Here is a 17959-nt window from a genome sequence, read left to right as displayed (position 1 = left end):
TGCCGCTGCTGTTCCCGCTGCTGTTCCCGCTGCTGTTCCCGCTGCTGCCGCTCGCGGCGCTGCTGAGCGGGGGCGGGGCCCGCGGGGGCGCTGCACCGGCAGGGGGCGCTGCAGCCCGGCCGGTGCTGCGCCTGAGGGGTGCAGGAAGGACCCCAGAACGGACCCTCCCAGCCCCAGCTCTGCCCTGGAACCCCAAATCCCCCCACTTCCTCATGCCTTGGAGACCCCTCCCGAACTTCAGAACCCTCCACAAACTCACAAAACCTACCCTGGAACCCCAAATCCCCTCAAACCTGCCCATCCTGAAGGATAATAAAAAATTATTTTACAAATACATTAATGGCAAAAGAAAGGGTAAAAACAAGCTCAGTTCACTACTGGATGCAGAAGGGAATTTAGTGATTACAGATGAGGAGAAAGCAGAGGTGTTTAACCCCTTCTTTGCCTCGGTCTTTATCAAAAGGACAGCTTGTCCTCAGGACAACTGTCCTCCTGGGCTGGTAGATGGTGTCAGGGAGCAGGACGGTCCCTGTTATCCAGGAGGAGGCAGTCATAGAACTGCTGAGCCACTTGGGTGTTCATAAATCTATGGGACCACATGGGATCCATGCCAGGGTGATGAGGGAGCTGGCAGATGAGCTTGCAAAGCCGCTCTCTATAGTTTACCAACAGTCCTGGCTCACTGGTGAGGTTCCAGCTGACTGGAAGCTGGCCAGTGTGACAGCCATTTGCAAGAAGGGTAGGAAGGAGATCCTGGGAATTACAGGCCAGTCAGTCTGACCTCGGTACCTGACAAGGTAATGGAACAGTTTATTTTGAGTGCCATCACACAGCACCTACAGAATGGCCGGGGGATCAGACCCAGCCAGCGTGGGTTTAGGAGGGGTAGGTCATGTTTGACCAACCTGATCTCCTTCTATGACCAGGTGACCTGCCTGGTGGGTGCAGGAAAGGCTGTGGACGTTATCTGTTTGGACTTCAGCAAGGCCTTTGACACTGTCTCCCACAGCATACTCCTGGAAAAGCTGCAGCCCATGGTTTGGACAGGAGCACTCTTTGCTGGGTTAAGAACTGTCTGGATGGCCGGGCCCAGAGAGTGCTGGTGAACGGTGCTGCATCCAGTTGGTGGCCAGTCACCAGTGGTGTCCCTCAGGGGTCTGTGCTGGGCCAGTTTTGTTTAATATTTTCATTGATGATCTGGATGAGGGCATTGAGTCCACCACCAGCAAATCTGCAGATGACACCAAGCTGGGTGCCAGTGTGGATCTGCTGGAGGGTAGGAGGGCTCTGCACAGGGACCTGCACAGGCTGGATCCAGGGCCCAAATCCAACCATGGGAGGTTCAACAAGAGCAAGTGCCAGGTCCTGCACTTTGGCCACAACAGCCCCTGCAGCGCTACAGGCGGGGGACAGAGTGGCTGGACAGTGGCCAGGCAGAAAGGGACCTGGGGGCACTGATGGACAGCAGGCTGGACATGAGCCAGCAGTGTGCCCACGTGGCCAAGAAGGCCAATGGCTCCTGGCCTGGATCAGGAATGGAGTGGCCAGCAGGACCAGGGCAGGGATTCTTCCCCTGGACTGGGAACTGGTGAGGCCGCACCTCCAGTGGTGTGTCCAGTTCTGGGCCCCCAATTTAGGAAGGACATTGAGGGGCTGGAGCGTGTCCAGAGAAGGGCAACAAGGCTGGTGAGGGGTCTGGAACACAAGTGCTGTGAGGAGCGGCTGAGGGAGCTGGGGTTGTTTATCCTGGAGGAGAGGAGGCTCAGAGGTGACCTTATCACTCTCTACTGCTTCCTGAAAGGTGGTTGTAGTCAGGTTGGGGTTGGTCTCTTTTTCCAGGCAACAACTGATAGCACAAGAAGACACAGTCTGGAGCTGCGCCAAGGGAAATATAGGTTGGATATTAGGAAAAAGTTTTTAACTGAAAGAGTGATAAAGTTCTGCCCGGGGAGGTGGTGGAGTCACTATCCCTGGATGTGTTTAAAAAAAGACTGGATGTGGCACTCAGTGCCATGGTTTAGTTGAGGTGGTGTTAGGGCATGGGTTGGACTTGGTGAACTTGAAGGTCTCTTCCAACCCGGTGATTCTGTGATTCTGTGTGATTCTGTGATCCCTGCCATCCCTGGGGTACCCTCTGAGCCCCCCAAACCTCAGGGACCCCAAATATCCTCCCTAAAATCCCTGCCCAACCCCCCCCACACACACACACCTTGTTTGGGATATCCCCAGCTTTGGGGTCCCCTCAGCCCTTTTTTCCCCAGATGTGCTGGTGCTGAGCTTGGTCGGGAATACTTTTGTTACTGAACCTTCAAAGAAAGTTAACAACTCAAATTGTGGACAGGATGGAAAATTGCTTTGACTAAAGCCCACTCTAACAACCCTATTAGCAGCAGTACATCTGATGATGAGGAAATCACATTACGACCCCTAATTAAAGATGAAACCTTTGATGATGGTCATGGTCTGCAAACTGTTACTAAAACAGTGTGGTACACAGCAGCCAAGACAGCAAAGTTCCAGGAAAAGTATAGCAGACTTTCATGGGAATCAGAAACTGGATATGTTTAGAGAGTATCTCTGGCAGGGGTTGATTGAATCATTTGTCAGAGGCAGAGGCCCAAGGCTTCTGGGGGCCAGAAGTATTTTTAGTGGTGGGTGACCAGAGAAAACTGTGGTCTTTAACTCAGAGTGCTGCCTGTTGGGTAGGAGGTTGGATCTATCAGAGAGGGGTGATTTGCTTAGGATTGAGACCCGACCATAGATCATGGGACAGAGAGTGTACAGAAAGTAGCATGATGCAACTGATGCAACAGAAAGCAACTGATGAATGACAGATGTTCCAGGACAGACCTCACCTACGTCACTGGTTATCCAAGTATGTGGCTCCCATAGTTAGAGGTTTGCTGGATGTGATAAAACACTGTGGCAGAATTACAGGATTGCTTGAGGCAAGTATTAACCCCGCAGAGAGGAAGGCAAGGGAAAAGACCCTTAATGTGGGGAGAGAGATCTTAGGGGCTAATTAGCTATGGCAGAAGGATGGGTTTCACTGAACGACTAGTAAACAGAACAACAATCAGGAGATTGGAATCGCAGCAAGGAAGTGGACTGCCCAAAAGGGAGCAGCAAGGTCCCAGTGTCTGATGGAGTGCGGTTGTGAGCAAAAGGCTTGCAGAAAGGAATTTCTCAGAAAGTGATAAATTATCCAGTGCTGTTCTGGAGAATGTAGTACAGTGCCTGGGGAAAAGGAAAGTTGCACTCCCTTTTCACAGGCAGGATAAAGATGTTGATGTGGGAGCTGGAGATCCTGAGAGACCGACCTATCATTACTATGGCCCCATTGTTAATTGGAGTCTTAGAAACAACTTTCGCCATCCTCAGTAAGTGAGCTGGGGGTTGGCGGCTGCAAACATTTAAGGAGGCTCACCAAAAATAAGACTGATGCAGAAAAAGAGGTATCAAAGTCATTACTTGCTTCTGAGATGGAGACAGGAGAAAAACTCAGAATCCAAGCTGATAAACTTGTGACTGAGAAAGATCATCTTAGGACCCTACTTGCTTCAGCAAACTGTAAGGAAAGACAATTATTCGAGAATTTGAATAGGGAAAACTATAGAAGAGAGAAAAGATCTGAGAGAGGGAATAGGAAGAAAGCAGCTGAATTCTCTGTTATTGAGAATTGAACAGTTGCAGAAACAGTTACAGGAATAAAAGGAGAAAAGATGAAAAGGCAGAGGTGATGCTTAAGTAAGCTACCAATTCACCCTGTGTTGTACAGAGTCCATTCAGGTGGCTGATTTGCAAAAGCATTCCAGGCACAGGCCAAGTGAGACTGAAATCCAACAAGTGGAACCCTATCAATACATACATACTAATGACCCATACATCCAGATTCCAGTTGGTTCTTGTCAACAATTAATTACATTTCTAATAGATACAGGAGCACAACACTCAGTACTAACAAAGCAGGATGCCAAGAAGCTGGGTGTATGACTCAGATGCCAAGAGTTAAAATCACTGAAGTAAACGGAGCAAATGTTATCTGCCAAGCTGCTAAAGTAATTTATGGCTCCTGGATGAGAAGTGGATATTGGCTACTTGCTTTGCAATCAAACATCACAATGAAAATATTTGGGGTTTTGATGTTCTGAACGAACAAATCTGTTGTCTGCCTGACGGTAGTGTGTCAGTGTTGATGTCTGAACATTAACCTGAACCCTAAAAGGAGTCCAGAGACTGCGCTCACTCACATGGCACCTGCACTCCCTGATCCAAGGACTGCTAGTGTATTCCAGTGCTGGATTTTTGCTGCAGGGAGAAGTGGAATTTCTTAAGTTCTGGCCGATTTGGCCCCATTACCAGTTGAGGTACCCAATACTGCAAACCTAACAGCCACAATACAAGCACCCATGTGCTTGAGCATTGATGGGGTGGTGACAGATTTAGAGGAAAAAAGGTACTATCACTCAGTCACACTCCTATTTCTCCTGTCTGGGATAGTGGCCAGTGATCATTTTAACACATTCCAGTCTCATAGAGGTTGCCAGTGTTAGGCAACGTTTGCTGTTGGCATTGCCATTATGTCACAGATCACAGAATATTCTGAGTTGAAAGGGACCCACAAGGATCATCAAGTCCAGCTCTTAAGTGAATTGGCAATACAGAGATTGAACCCAAAACTGTGGTGTTATTAGCACCATGCTTAGACCAATCTCAGGATCTGGCTCATGAAAGAGCTGAACAGACAGTTGTGGCTTACAGTTTATTACAGACAGTTGAATGCCAATTCCACACCTACAATCACTGCTGTGCTAAACTTTGCGGAACTGATAACTCAAATTAGGAGAGCACCCTACCCATGGAGGACAACTCAAATTGCAGGAGACACCCCTGAAAATGGGAGGAAGCAGCAACAGCAGTGGGCAAGCACTTCATGAACTAGAAGTTGAGACTCCTCTTGAGGAATGTCAAGGCCTAACATCATGAAAGACCAAAGAAATATTCACTATTCAACTCAACTGCATTTAAAGAGATGGAACCGAGAGATTCTGTGTGGGATAAAGGACTTTTGTCATTAGTCTGAACGATTAAACAACTTGAGCCACTAAGGGGTAATCTGTCCAGGCTAATGCTGCCGAGATTTGTATTGTTTTTTCATTCCAGGAATTATATCAGTAATGATACCAGCACACCTCCACTGAAGATCAAGTTAACCATCAAAGGACAGCTTATCCTTTGTAGAGGGATTCCTTATGGAACAGGGGCATATGATACTCCAGGAAAGATTGGACAACCCAGGGTTGCTGAGGAAAAGCCCCTGAACTGGCCCCTGGCTGCAGGCAGCCCTGAGAGTCCTTCCAAGTTATGCACTGGTCGTCTCCCCCGCTGATTAGAGGCTGTCTAGAGGGACTGGGCGTGAATCTTTGCAAAAGTAGATACAAGCTTGCATAGTTGTACAATAAAGGGAGAACGATGCTTAATCGTATCGGTGTACGTGTCGTTTATCCAGCCAGCTCTCCGGACTCGGTCCCTAACGCCTGGCGCCCGAGCAGGGAGTCGAGTGATCTTACTTGCTTAAATGCGGTTTGCTTTGCTTAAATGCGGTTTGCCTAAACACGGCTTGTTTCGCTTAAATGCGGTTTGCCTAAACGCAGCAAGACTCCGAATCATGGCATGGACGGTGAGGAGCCTGGAGAGCTGGAGCAGGAGTGTCCCGTCAAAAAGCTGAGTGGAGCTGGAGACCGGAGCTCGCGCGGCTGAGCGGGCCCCTGCAGGTAAGACAGCTATGGAGTATGAGGCTGCAACTCGTCTCCTAGCCAGTATCCTCTCTAAGAGAGGCGAGACTGTAAAAGATCGAGATCTCTATGCCTCACATTGGGCACCAGGCGTTAGGGACCGAGTCTGGAGAGCTGGCTGGATAAACAATGCGTACACCGATACGATTAAGCATCGTTCTCCCTTTATTGTACTGATGCCTTTTCCTGGTCTTAAAATCAAGAGGCATACACGGTTAGAAGGGGAAAAGGGATTTTACTTTGGTATTTATTTTAAGGATCCTTAGGTGTACACGTCCAGGTCATATGCATCGAGATGCACCCCGCCCAGTGTGTGTGTGTCCCCAACATCGGGTATAACATTATAGTTTTTACTAATTAGCATATCTATCAAAGATTCCCCAATGAGAGGCTCAAGTGAGCCCCCCCTCCCCAAGGAACCTTCCCCTGGATGGTTCTATCTTGGTTTACAGAATGTGTTCTGGAGAGGACCTTGGGGTCTGGGGCACACTGATCCCTAGCTACGAAGCTTCTAAAATGTTTAGTCTCTTAGCTTGACAAACAAGTCCAAGAATGTAGGCAAAAAGCACTAGGAATACAGAAGCTGTAAAAAGGTATAACAGAGGTATAAAAGAAAACGCAAAAATCTTCATGGCATCAGTACAACTATGCAAGCTTGTATCTACTTTTGCAAAGATTCACGCCCAGTCCCTCTAGACAGCCTCTAATCAGCGGGGGAGACGACCAGTGCATAACTTGGAAGGACTCTCAGGGCTGCCTGCAGCCAGGGGCCAGTTCAGGGGCTTTTCCTCAGCAACCCTGGGTTGTCCAATCTTTCCTGGGGTATCATATGCCCCTGTTCCACAAGGAATCCCTCTACAATCCTTCTTGCAGGATTAATCATTGCCAGCAGGAACCAAATTTGGTTCACACATAAACAAGTTCAACCCACAGGGTGGAGTCACTCCTTTTATTCAAGCTATTAAGTATGGTAACAGTATATGCATTCTACATCACACACGCTTTTCAGTTGTGAGTGCAATTAATTGAATAGGTCCAGGGATTTTACCCATTACCCAAATGTAGATAACACTTCCAATATTATGTCCAAGGATTCCTCCCACACAAAAGGTGCCATGACAGAGAGGTCTTTGCTGGCCTTTACCTCCCCTGGGCAGCCTCTCATCAGCACCTGAAACACTGGGGCTACATGCTTTCCTTCCTATGGAAAAGAACTGTCATTCTCATCCAGGAGCCCATCATTCAAATGTGAGTACCACCTTTGATATTATATATGCCCAAGGATTACTGTCATACAAAAGCTGCCAGGTCAGAAAGCTTTTGCTGATTTTACCCCGGTAGGGCAGCCTGTAATCTGCACCTAAACCACTGGGGCTACATGCTTTCCTTCCTATGGTAAAGCACTCTCATTTTCTTTTGGGAGCTCTGTTCATTGGAGGTAAAGGCCAGCAAGACCCGTCTGCCCACATTTTGTGTGGGAGTGATCCTTGGATGTATTCAATATTGGAGGTGGTATCCAAATTTCAGTGGTGAGCTCCTTAAAGATGATTGAAGTAATTTTATAGGGTGTCCTGGGTTGCAGTGTGTTCTATTACTGTCCTCATGAGCTGTTGAAACCAGGTGGGGCAGGGTTTCCTTTCCTCCCTCCGGACTATCTTCTGTTAATGAGCCCATCAATGCCTGGCCTCATGACTCATCATCCCATTGTGAGATGCTCCACCCAGAAGAAGGAAGCATTCCATCCTGGATATAATCTGAGATTCCAAACACCACAGACACCCTTTCTACTGGATTCCCAGAGGACAGGAGCTACATAAGCACCACTGGACCTTCGAGGAAGAGCAGCCCCTTTCTACAGGATCACTGCTTCAACAGAACCACATCCACCACTTCAGGAGGACGGCAGCCACCATCTTATCGGACTGCTACCGCCACCCTGACTATCAGGGTGTCAGGTTGTATCCTGACTCTGTCAGTTTAAAAAAGTGCTTTCTGCCTTTTTCTTCTTTTTTTCTTAATTTCCCTATTAAATTGTTATTCTGACTTGGTGCCTCCCACTGGTTTGTTTTCAAACTAGTACATAGGGGAAGGAAAAAAAACCTAGACCCAGAGTTCGAAGTGCAGATTACATGCTGCCCCACAGAGGTAAAATCCAGCAGCAGTTTTCTGACCTGACACATATTGTGCGGGAGCAATCCTTGGATATATTTAATATTGGAATGTTGTATGCAAAGTAAGGTGGTAGACTCCTGAAGAGGATTAAAGTGCTTTTTCATGGGAAGGAAAGAACATAACCCACTGTTTCTTGTGCAGATATGCTTCCCAGGGGAATTCAAGGCCACAAAGGCATTTCTGCCCTGGATCATTTTGTGTTAGATAATCATTGGAAGTATTCCATCTTGGAGAGTGGCTCCAGTGATGCAACTGTGCTCCTGAACATGAATGACAGTACCTTTCCTTGGGAAGGCACACACATAATCCTGCTGGTGGTATTCAGATGACTGCAAAGTGATCATAGAAGACAGCAACAGCTTTCTGTTCTCACATTTTTTGTGTGGGAGAAATCCTTAAGACATTCAGTATTGGAGCTTGAATCCAAATGTCAGAACTTGGCCCCTGAATGTGAATGACAGTACCTTTCCTAGAAAAGTGAAACTCCTAGTCTTAATGTTGGTGCTACAGATGATCATCTGCCCAGTAGAGAGACATGCCAGCAAGACCTTTCTGTCCTGGAGCCTTTGTATGGGAGCAATCCTTGGACATACTCAGTATTGGAGGTTGTAAACAAAACTATGTGTTTGATTCCTGAAATGGAATGACAGTGCTTTTACAAGGGAAGGAAGGCAGCTAGCCACAGATTATAAAGTGGAGAGGGGAGGAAAATGCCAGCAAGACTTTTCTGCCCTAGTCTGTTCAGTGTGAGAGCAATCCCTGGACGTATTCAATACTGGAGCTCGGCTCCAAATGCCGTGTAGTGGTTTGGTCCAAAATACTCATCACTGTTTATCTTCTGTGAGATAAGAATTAGGAGAAACGCAAAGCAGGCACCAAACTTGAAAGAATATAAAGAAGTTTATTAACAGACCTAAAAGAGGGAAAAAAAATTATACCACCTTCAGAAATCCCCTCCTCCCCCCCCACCTTCCTCCCTTCTCCCACTGACAATGGAAAAAGACAACCCTTAAGATGTTCAGTCTGTTTGCCACTTCCACAATAACCTTGTTCAGTCCATTTAGAAAGAGAAGTCTCTTCTTGCTCGTGCTATGAAAACATTATCACAACGAGACAGCCGCCCACTTCCAAATATTGTTCAGTCCATTTAGGAAGAGGAGTCTCTCTGCTCGCATGTGAGTCCCTTCCCCCGACTTGGAGCTTTTCCCACAACTGCTTTCAAGGGTCCACTCTTGAAGTTTTTTTGGGGTACAATTTTAAGGTTGAGCCGTTCAGAAACAAAACCAGAGGCCCTTCTCCTTCCCTGGGAGCAAAGGGTCTTCCTCATCTTCATCGTTAGGACTGTCTCTGGGAGCATCTCTAGGGACTGAGGTTTTCTCCTTTCCCGTTTGGAGCAAAAGTCCTCATCTGGTCCATCTCTCCCTGTCCAAACTTCTCATGAAATTACAGCTGTGTCAGCATCTGCCTATCTCAGCGCAGGTGCTTTTGCTTACGAGTTGAACACTCCACCCCCCAGATCTTCATGAAATTACAACGGGATACTCTGATATATCATAGCTTCACAACAGAATTTCAGCTTTAAGCATCTCGACTCTTTCTCTTCCCTCAGGTTTTCAGCTCTTCACAGCAATAAAAGGGTTAATCTCATCTCAGCCTTGCAGCTGGAATGTGGCTTATCGAAGTGGAGAGGGGGGAGAGCCGAGCCACTCCGGCTGCCCACAGCGAGGCAGTGGGGGGGGTTCCACGGGTGGAACAGGCCCGTCGGCTCCAGGATGGCCGTAGCCCAGCCTGGCCCGAGCAGGGCCTGGCCGGGCCCACGGGACCCCGCATGGGGCCCGCAGCCACCTGTCCCAGCGCCGGAAACGAGAGAGAGAGCTTGGGGGGGGTTTGTCTATTCTTAAATGTGGATCACAGAGGCGGTCACAATTTTAGGTGGCTTAGAGGATTGTCCATATTCAAACTGGCCAGCTGATAGGTTCTATCAGGTCCCAGAGGAAGCTGTAAGCACCCCTTAGCAAGGACATCCCTTCCGGGACTATGCTTGCTAACCTATGACATGCCAGAACTAGGTTCTTCAGTGTGAACGACAGTACCTACTCTTGTGAAGGGAAACACCTAGTCAGACTGATGGTGCTGCAGATGATCATCTGCCCAGGAAAGGAAAAGGCAAGCAAGGCCTATCTCTCCAGGCACCTATTCTGTTGGAGCAATTCTTGGATATATTCATTAGTAGAGGTGGTTTCCAAATTTCTCATATGTGCTCCTGAAAGGGAATGACACTGCTTTTCCTTGGAAAATAAATTACCTAGTCACAGTGTTTCAGGACAAAAATGTTTTGCTGGCCTTCACCTCTACCTGGCACGACGATCATCTGCAGCACCAACAGCAGGACTAGGTGTTTCTCCTCCCACGAAAATGTGCTTTCATTCATTTTCTGAGCCCAACCTCCTAAATTTGGTGCCAAGCTCAAAATTTGGATCCATCCAAGGATTGCTCCCACACAAAATGTTCCAGGACAGAAAAGTCTTTATCTCCCCTGGGCAGCCTCCCATCTGCCCCTGAAACACTGGTTACCTGAGGCACCATGGGCCCACTGAGCCAGAAATAACACCCTTGTGTGGCCAGCCCAGACCCACCTGAGACACTTTAACCCTGGCAGCCCCATCCCCCTGTCCGTTGTTGCGCTGCTCTTCAGTGCCTGACCCTTGGGTACGTGAGCATCCACAGGAGGGACTTTCACAGCCAACTTCTCTGCCCGGGCAGCAATGTCTTGCCCCAGTCCAGCAGCCCAGGTGGGTTTCCCTCTGCACTGCCAATTGTCCTTTTTCCATCATTCCAGCCACCCCACAGAGCATTTCCCACCATCCCCAAGTCAGAGCAGAGGTAGAGTGTTGGCCACTACTCTCATTCAGCCATATCCAAAGCCAGCTAGATGACTTTAAGCTTTAAGCTCTGCAACCTGACTGGATCCACCTTGTCCTTCAGTAGCTTCCACAACTTGTCATGTAAGACTCCATACAGCAGCTTTTCATTTTTGATGCATCCCTACAGTATGTCAGGAACCATCAGTAAAGAGAGAGCGTCACTTTTCATTTTCTGGTAGCTGGGGCCTCCTCAGCATGTGTCACCTTCACCTCCTCCTCTTCTGATGATAGTCCACAATTTTTGCCTCTGGGCAATGACTTCCAAGATCCCTGGACTTTCCCTTTGAACATCCAGCCCAGCACTGGCAGTCAGGTTCCAGCGGAAGCTGTGCTTTGTTGCCAATCACTTCTGAAACAGATGGAACCTCCTCATAAGCTGCCAGTATCTGCAATGTGGTGTAGGGGCATAGCTGGCCTCAGATCCTTTGTATCCCAGATTCAAGAACTATAGAGTTGTCCTCGAACTTCCCCAGATCCCTTCTGCCAGAGACTCCAGGATGGACCATTCTCCCTGGCTGCGGTGTGGAGCACATTTTCCACATCTTGTCCCGTCCTGGCTGGTCCAAGGGCTACTGGAGGAACAATCTTCTGTTAAATTTGTTCAAAAGCTTGTTGCTGTTAAGGACTCCACTTGAAATCAATCTTCATGTCACATGATAGAGAGGGTTTACAATCTGACTGTAACCTGGAGTATGCATCCTCCAAAATACCACAGTGCCAGGAAAGCCTGTGTTTCATTCCTGCTGGTCAGCAGGCACATGGCTGCTATTTTGTTGAGCACATCCACTGGAATCTGACAATGTTCATCTTGCTATTTTACTTCTAAAAACTGAATTTCCTGGGCAGGTCCCTTGCCCTTACTTTGTTTTACGGCAAAACCAGCCTTCAGGAGGATCTGGATTATCTTCTCCCCTTTCTCAAAAGCTTCCTTGTGGCAGTGCAGTTGGCTCCAGCCACTCTGTCTCCGGAGGAAAACTCAGACAACCAGCTGTGGTGGTCAGCAACCCAAGTTTAGCATGTAACTTTCAGTCATGGTGAGAACCCATGATTCCCTTGTTCTGCCTTTTGCATGTTTTCCCCTGATTGGTTAATATTTTCTCCTCCCTGTTTCATGTATGAAGTTATGTATATTCATTTCCCTTCTTTAATATGTATTAGTTCTAGAAAGTTCTTTGTTCCTCGACGCCCCATTGGATCCTTCCCTGAGTCCCTCCTATGTGTTGTTCCCATTGGTTCCCTTCCTGTCAATCCCGCCTGCTTGTGGGATCCCATTGGCTGAGATCCCTTTCCCCACCTATTCTGTACCCAGTATAAGATCCCTGGACCCTCCCACCAATTTGTCTCTTCATCCCTGTGTTTTCATGGGAATAAACCTGCATGGAATACATACGGAGAGCCCCCTTTCTTTCTTCTTTGCCTTCGCCTGCATGCCTGCTAAACAGCAACAGAAGGATACAGCCCCTTTTGGGTGAGGAGCTCTACCCCTTTTTCATTGTGTGATGGGCACTGAGTGCCGCCTTCCAGAGGGGTTTCAGCATTGACCTGGGCTTCTTTGTGTCAGCATGCGAAGGGTAAAACCCCCCTCTGCCAGCTCCCAGTGGCTATTAACTCCTCGCTTCCTCTGCTGTGGCACCACTTTGCTCCCTTGGACTCCAGCTCATACTGAAGTTCCAGCATGGCAGCACTCCGTGACGGTGTGACTTTGTTCAGGCCGTGACAGTCCATTGTTTAGGCCATGACAGTCCACTGTCAGTGCCCACCCTCCGCTGGACTCAGGCATGGGCGAGCGAGTCCTGCTGAGCACGCCCAGCCCTCCAGTTCATCGATCATCTCATGGATGGGGTCCTGAAGTCCCAGTCGGTGCCATGTTGCCAATGGGACACTTGTGCTGGCAATTGGTACCTGCTGTTCTTCAACCCTCAGAAGTCCCACAGCAGAAGGGTCCTCTGAAAGACCAAGCAAGGGATTCAGCTGTCTTAATTTCTTCTGTCTAATTCCACAGCAGCTCTCCCAAAGCCCAGTGATGTCCTTTTGGGTCCTTGAAATACCTCTATGAGGTGATCTATGCCAAGGATACACGGAGCGTCTAGGCCAATCACAGTGGAGTGTTTTTGCCCTTCATTGCCAGTCAGGAGCACTTCAGCTTCCAGTACAGTCCCTGTTGGGATCCCCCGTCATCCCAGAAACAGAGATGGATTCTGCCCCTACATATCTTGACGGCACCAGTGTCAAGTAAAGCCTTGTGCTCCTGGGGCCCTGCTGTGCCAGGCCATGGATCCACACAGTCCAAGAGATCCCGCTGTCCTTTTTCCGCACCTGGCTGGAGTCAGGACCCCTCTAGTTCTGGTCACAGTACTCATTGGTCAGTGCTTGTAAACATGACCTGGAGGTCCCTTCAGGAGGATCAGAAGTAACATCAGCCCTTCAATTCTGCCTGAGGACTTGCCCACTGGAAACTGGAGTGCCATTTTTCCTTGAGGAATTTTCTGTGGTGGTTAATTTTTCCTGTCAATTCACATACCCGTGCTGCCAAGGCAGAGGTGGGTTTTCTATCCCGCCTCTTCATGTCTTCACCATGGTCAGGCAGGTAAAACCACAGGTAACCTCGTGGTGTGCCTCCTCTCTCTTGGGCAGGAGGCACTTGTTCCCCATAGACTCTGGTCTGTACTGGTGGGGCATGGGGCACTTCTTTAAATTGCTGAGGACTTGCCCACTGGAAACTGGAGTGCCATTTTTCCTTGAGGAGTTTTCTGCTTGGAAGGCCCTTGTGAGACCCCTGTGAGACACTCCTGAGACTTCTGTGTGAGAGAGACCCCTGTGTGAGACACCTCAGGTGCCCTCCAGCTACCCTCAGCACTCACCAGAGGGCATAAGCCCCAAGGAAGGGGAGGTAGAAGCAGTGGTACTCAGGGACAATGGTGACAGTGATGGCGATGGCATCACCGAACCAGCCGAAGACCCTGAACTGCAGCACAATGAGCCCATACCCAGCAGGTGACTTGTAAGTGTACACCACCTGACCAGGGTCAAAAACTGCCTCTCCTCCCCCAGAAATAAACCCCACAAACCCAAACACCATCCAAATACCCCATACCCCTGCAAATGCCCCCCATATTCCCCAAATACAGGTGGGCATGGGGGTCTCATCTGAACCTCACAATTATAAAGCACCTGATGTGGGGTCAAAGAACTGCCCCCCTCCCCCCCCCCCCAAAAAAAAAAATTACTTCCTTGTGGTCAAAGAACTGCCCCTGCATCCCAAAATACCCCCCAAATACCCACATATCCTCCCCAAACTGCAGAAATACAGGTGGGCATGGAGGGTCTCACCTGGGCCATGTAGGTGAGCAGGGTGATGTGGGTGATGCTGTACAAGGTCATGTACACAGAGAGCTGGACAGAGCTCCCCAGTCTGATGTGGCCCAAGGGCACAAATGCTGTGGGCACCCCATAGAGACCCCCAAACCTACCCCATAGACCCCTCCAAATGCTTTATAGGGACCCCGACTGCCCCACAGTGACCCACAGCTGCCCCCTGTGCCTCCCAGCCTTTACCCTAACCCTAACCCATACCCACCTTGGTACCTGTGATGGAAAAGCACTTGCCCAGCAGGATGAGCATGAGGAAGATGAGGAAGCTGATGGGAGGGGCATGGGGAGGGCTGGGCACCCCCCTTCATCACACCCCCCACACGAGGGTCTGTGCACCCCATGTGTGTCACATCCCCCACATGAGGATCTGTGTCCACCCCCATACCTCCTGTACTCCCCAAAACCCCTCATCACCTTCCATGACCTCAAAGTGCCCTTGTGCCCCCCCATAACCCCTATACTTCCCTGTGAAAGCTCCCCCAAGCCCACCCAGAACCCCCAGCCCCCCCAAATCCCAATATGCTCCTTGGACCTCGACACTTCCCAATCCCTGAAAACCCCCCAAATCCCAATATAACTTCCCCAGACCCCTGTAGATACAAAAATGCTGCTAGCAAGGATTTTCTTGCTATTTTCTAAGCCTGTGAGAGACTTTTCTCTCTCACAGAAGAGGTAGCAGAGTTATGTAAACAACCAAGCCACCTGCAACCTTGAAAAGTCTTGTTTATGGTATAGTAGGAAAATATTTTGACAATGAATGTTTTAGGATTTTAGCCAATCACCCCAAGGGGTGGCTGGTCCTTTGTCCAATTAGACTATGAAGAAAAAGGTCTATAAAAGAGTTTGTAAAATAATTAAATGAATAAATCTTGCTGCACAATTCCTACCTGCTGGATCTTCTCTCCTCCTCCTCCCTATGGCTGCGGGACACGGTGATATACCCTAGGGCCCAGGCCAGCGGTAACAGACCCCGATGCTCCCCAGTCCCCGCAGCTGCCCCTGGCCCCAGCAAGCTGTAGCAGGTTGAGTTCGAAACCGGGCAGAAACACCAATTAAGTGTAGTGGTTTTGGTTCAAAATATTCATTACTTACTTATTTTCCTTCTGTGAGATAAGAATTAGGAGAAAGCAAAGCAGGCACAAACCTTAAACAATTGCAGTACAATGAAAGAGTTTTAGTACTAAGAGAATTAAAAGTAAAGAGAAAATAACAAGAAATTAAAGCCACCCCTCCCCCCCCCGCCCCCCCCCCTTTTCCAGCACTTCTCTCCTTTTACCCAGCTCGCACAAAGGATAACAGAACATGGGATGTTAGTCAGTGTTCCAGTTCTTGAAAAGTCTCTCTCTTATGCTTCAGGAAAAAAGGGGTTTCTTCAGTTGCACGTGGCTCCCAAACTGCTACTAACAGCAGACCCGCCCGGAAACAATCAAATCTGCTGCAGTATTAAGCATCTCTTCCATGAAAAAATCTCACAGTTCCTTCACACTGCAAAACATGGGCCATCACATGGGGTTATTAATCTTTTTAAGGATAAGTTATTTTGGCCTGCACACAAAGGCTTTTCTTCGCCACAAGTCTCTAACAGCCTCTCACTACTTCTATATAGCCTGGCATAGGCACTCTTCACAATCTTCACAGGCACACGAAGATACTCCATCCCCCCATGTTCTTCAAATGGATTAAAGAGACAAACAGTTTGTGGTATTACAGTTTCTTACCACGGCATGCAAGAAGGGTTTTAAGCTGCGCGCCAGAATCGCGGCACCGCCCTCTTTTCTCCCGTCGCCATGCTCAGCTCCGTCCCACAGGACTCACTTCTCTTTCTCTCTGACTCTGCAGCCGCCATGTTGAAGAGTGTTCTTGTTCAGGCTTTATGGTGGGGAAAAGCCTCGCTCCCTCTGTGCTGCTGGCTGTGTAGTGTCCTCTTCAGTTCAGCACGGAGTGTGCTGGCTGCAGACAGGAGGCTCCGCCGGCTCCGCATGGAGAGGAGAGGGACCCGCCTGTCCCCAGAAGCCGCGCTGGATGGGTTTAGCTGTGAGCAGTCCATGGCTGGTTTTAGCTGCCTGCGGCTCTGGGACAGTCCCCCCACAGTGATCCAGGGTCCGTGCCGCAGTGTTGGGAAAGGGGGAAAGGGGCAGTGGCCCCGGCCCGGCCCGGTGGGGCCTGGAGGCTCGGAGCCCCCCCACCTTCCAGCAGGCGAGCTCGGACAAAAGGGAAATCCCGCCTTTCCGTGCGGTTTAAATATGTAAATTGTGAGAAGCGTCATTGGTCTAAAAGACTGTCCATCAACTCAGGTTCAACCCAATACACAAGCCTGCCCATAGCCCCCCAAGCTCCCCCTTCATGCTCCATGCTGGCAGCCACCTTGAGCATCTTGTAAGTGGTGTGGAGTAGCTGCCATCCCTAGAATAGGTCTTGGGGGGTTGTAGGGGTCAGCACAGAATCTCTCAAAGCACGGGCTCCCCCCAGCCCCCCTCGAAGCTCAGAGTTCCCCCCAGTCCCTCACTGATGAATAAGGTGAGGATGACAATGAAGATGAAGGTGATGTCTGTCTCCAGGATGCCTGGGGAAGGTGGGGGGTGGGGTGAGAAGGGGTTCACCCCATGAGGCCCCCAATACCCACCAGGGTCTGCCCACCACAGACGCCCCCCTGCATTGCAGCCCCACCATCAATCCCAAGGTACCCCAAACCCCTCAGGTTCCCCAGACCTCAATAACCTCCAATATATCCCCCAATACTGATGCATCCCAATCCTTCCAGCCCCCCCAACCCAATAAAGCCCTCCAGACCCTCATATATGTCCTATCTCAATGCACCCCAATCCCTGCAGCCCCCCAGACCACCATAACTCCCAATATACCCCCAGACCCCAATGTACCCTAATCCCGTCAGCCCCCCCAGACCCTGAAGACCCCCCAGACCCCAATAAACCCCCGAGACCCCATAACCCCCAATATACCCTGATCTCGATGCACTGCAGCCCCCCTCCCACTGCCTTTCCCCCCCGGCTGCGGCCACACTGAACTCCTCGGCCGAGAAGTGCCGCATCCGGAAAGAATCCCCGTTGGTCAGCACTATCTCATACTCCAGCTCCAGCCCATCGCCCTGGGGGGCAGAGGCTTCCCGGGGGCACATGGGGGGTACTCCCCCCGCATTTGCTGAGGGCTACGTACCACCAGCACTCGTGCACGGAGCGGAAGCGGCGGCCGCTGCATAGCACAGTCCCTGCAGCCCCCCCAAATCCCCCGAGCCTGCTCATAATCCCCCCAGACCCAATTGTGCCCCCCCGTCTCGATGCACCCCTACCCGCCAGCCCCCCAGGCCCGATAGGGCCCACCCTGAGCGCTGGCCCCGCCCCCACGGACCACGCCCCTGGCGGGGCCACATTCCGTGTAGGCCACGCCCGCATGCCAGGCCCCGCCCCCTGCGCCTCATCGGGGCAGCGCCTCTGTCCCGTTACAACCCAATACAGACCAGTATGGCCCAGTATGGCCCAGTATGGCCCACTGTCACCCAGCACAGTCCAGTATAACTCAGTACAACCCAGCAGAACCCAGTATAGACCAATTTAGTTCAGTATAGCCCAGTATAAGAGAGTATAACCCAGTACACCTCAGTATTTCCCCCGAAGGAACCAAAACCAGGTGGTTCAGTCTGCGGAAGGGGAAGAGGAACAAAGAGCAGCACGTGGCAGC

The 17959-nt window shown here is 50.0% G+C and overlaps 1 protein-coding gene across 1 annotated transcript; it reads right to left on the bottom strand.

Annotated features, from left to right (window-relative positions):
• Nucleotides 1–16391: 16391 nt before the first annotated feature.
• TMEM145 (transmembrane protein 145) lies at nt 16392–17490 on the bottom strand. The gene is made up of 2 exons (XM_042024782.1): nt 17285–17490; nt 16392–16826 (listed from the first exon to the last, which is right to left on the bottom strand). Exons 1-2 carry the CDS (start codon nt 17397–17399, stop codon nt 16711–16713), a joined length of 231 nt encoding a protein of 76 aa, XP_041880716.1. The 5' UTR covers nt 17400–17490; the 3' UTR covers nt 16392–16710.
• Nucleotides 17491–17959: the final 469 nt, after the last annotated feature.

The sequence above is a fragment of the Corvus kubaryi genome, unplaced genomic scaffold, assembly GCF_017639235.1.
Source record: "Corvus kubaryi isolate FWS band 111438036 unplaced genomic scaffold, C.kubaryi_AGA036_p1.0 113, whole genome shotgun sequence".
NCBI classification, from domain to species: Eukaryota; Metazoa; Chordata; class Aves; order Passeriformes; family Corvidae; genus Corvus; species Corvus kubaryi.
The sequence above is the reverse complement of the archived record's forward strand: the minus strand, read 5'-3'. Positions and strand labels throughout refer to the sequence as shown.

Bases quoted from the DNA above. Each gene is read 5' to 3' on its own strand.
- TMEM145 (XM_042024782.1), bottom strand. From the start codon at position 17,399: ATGTGCCCCCGGGAAGCCTCTGCCCCCCAGGGCGATGGGCTGGAGCTG. The intron at 16,827-17,284 runs GTGTGGCCGCAG...CACCTTCCCCAG, and splicing joins CTTCTCGGCCGAGGAGTTCA to GCATCCTGGAGACAGACATC.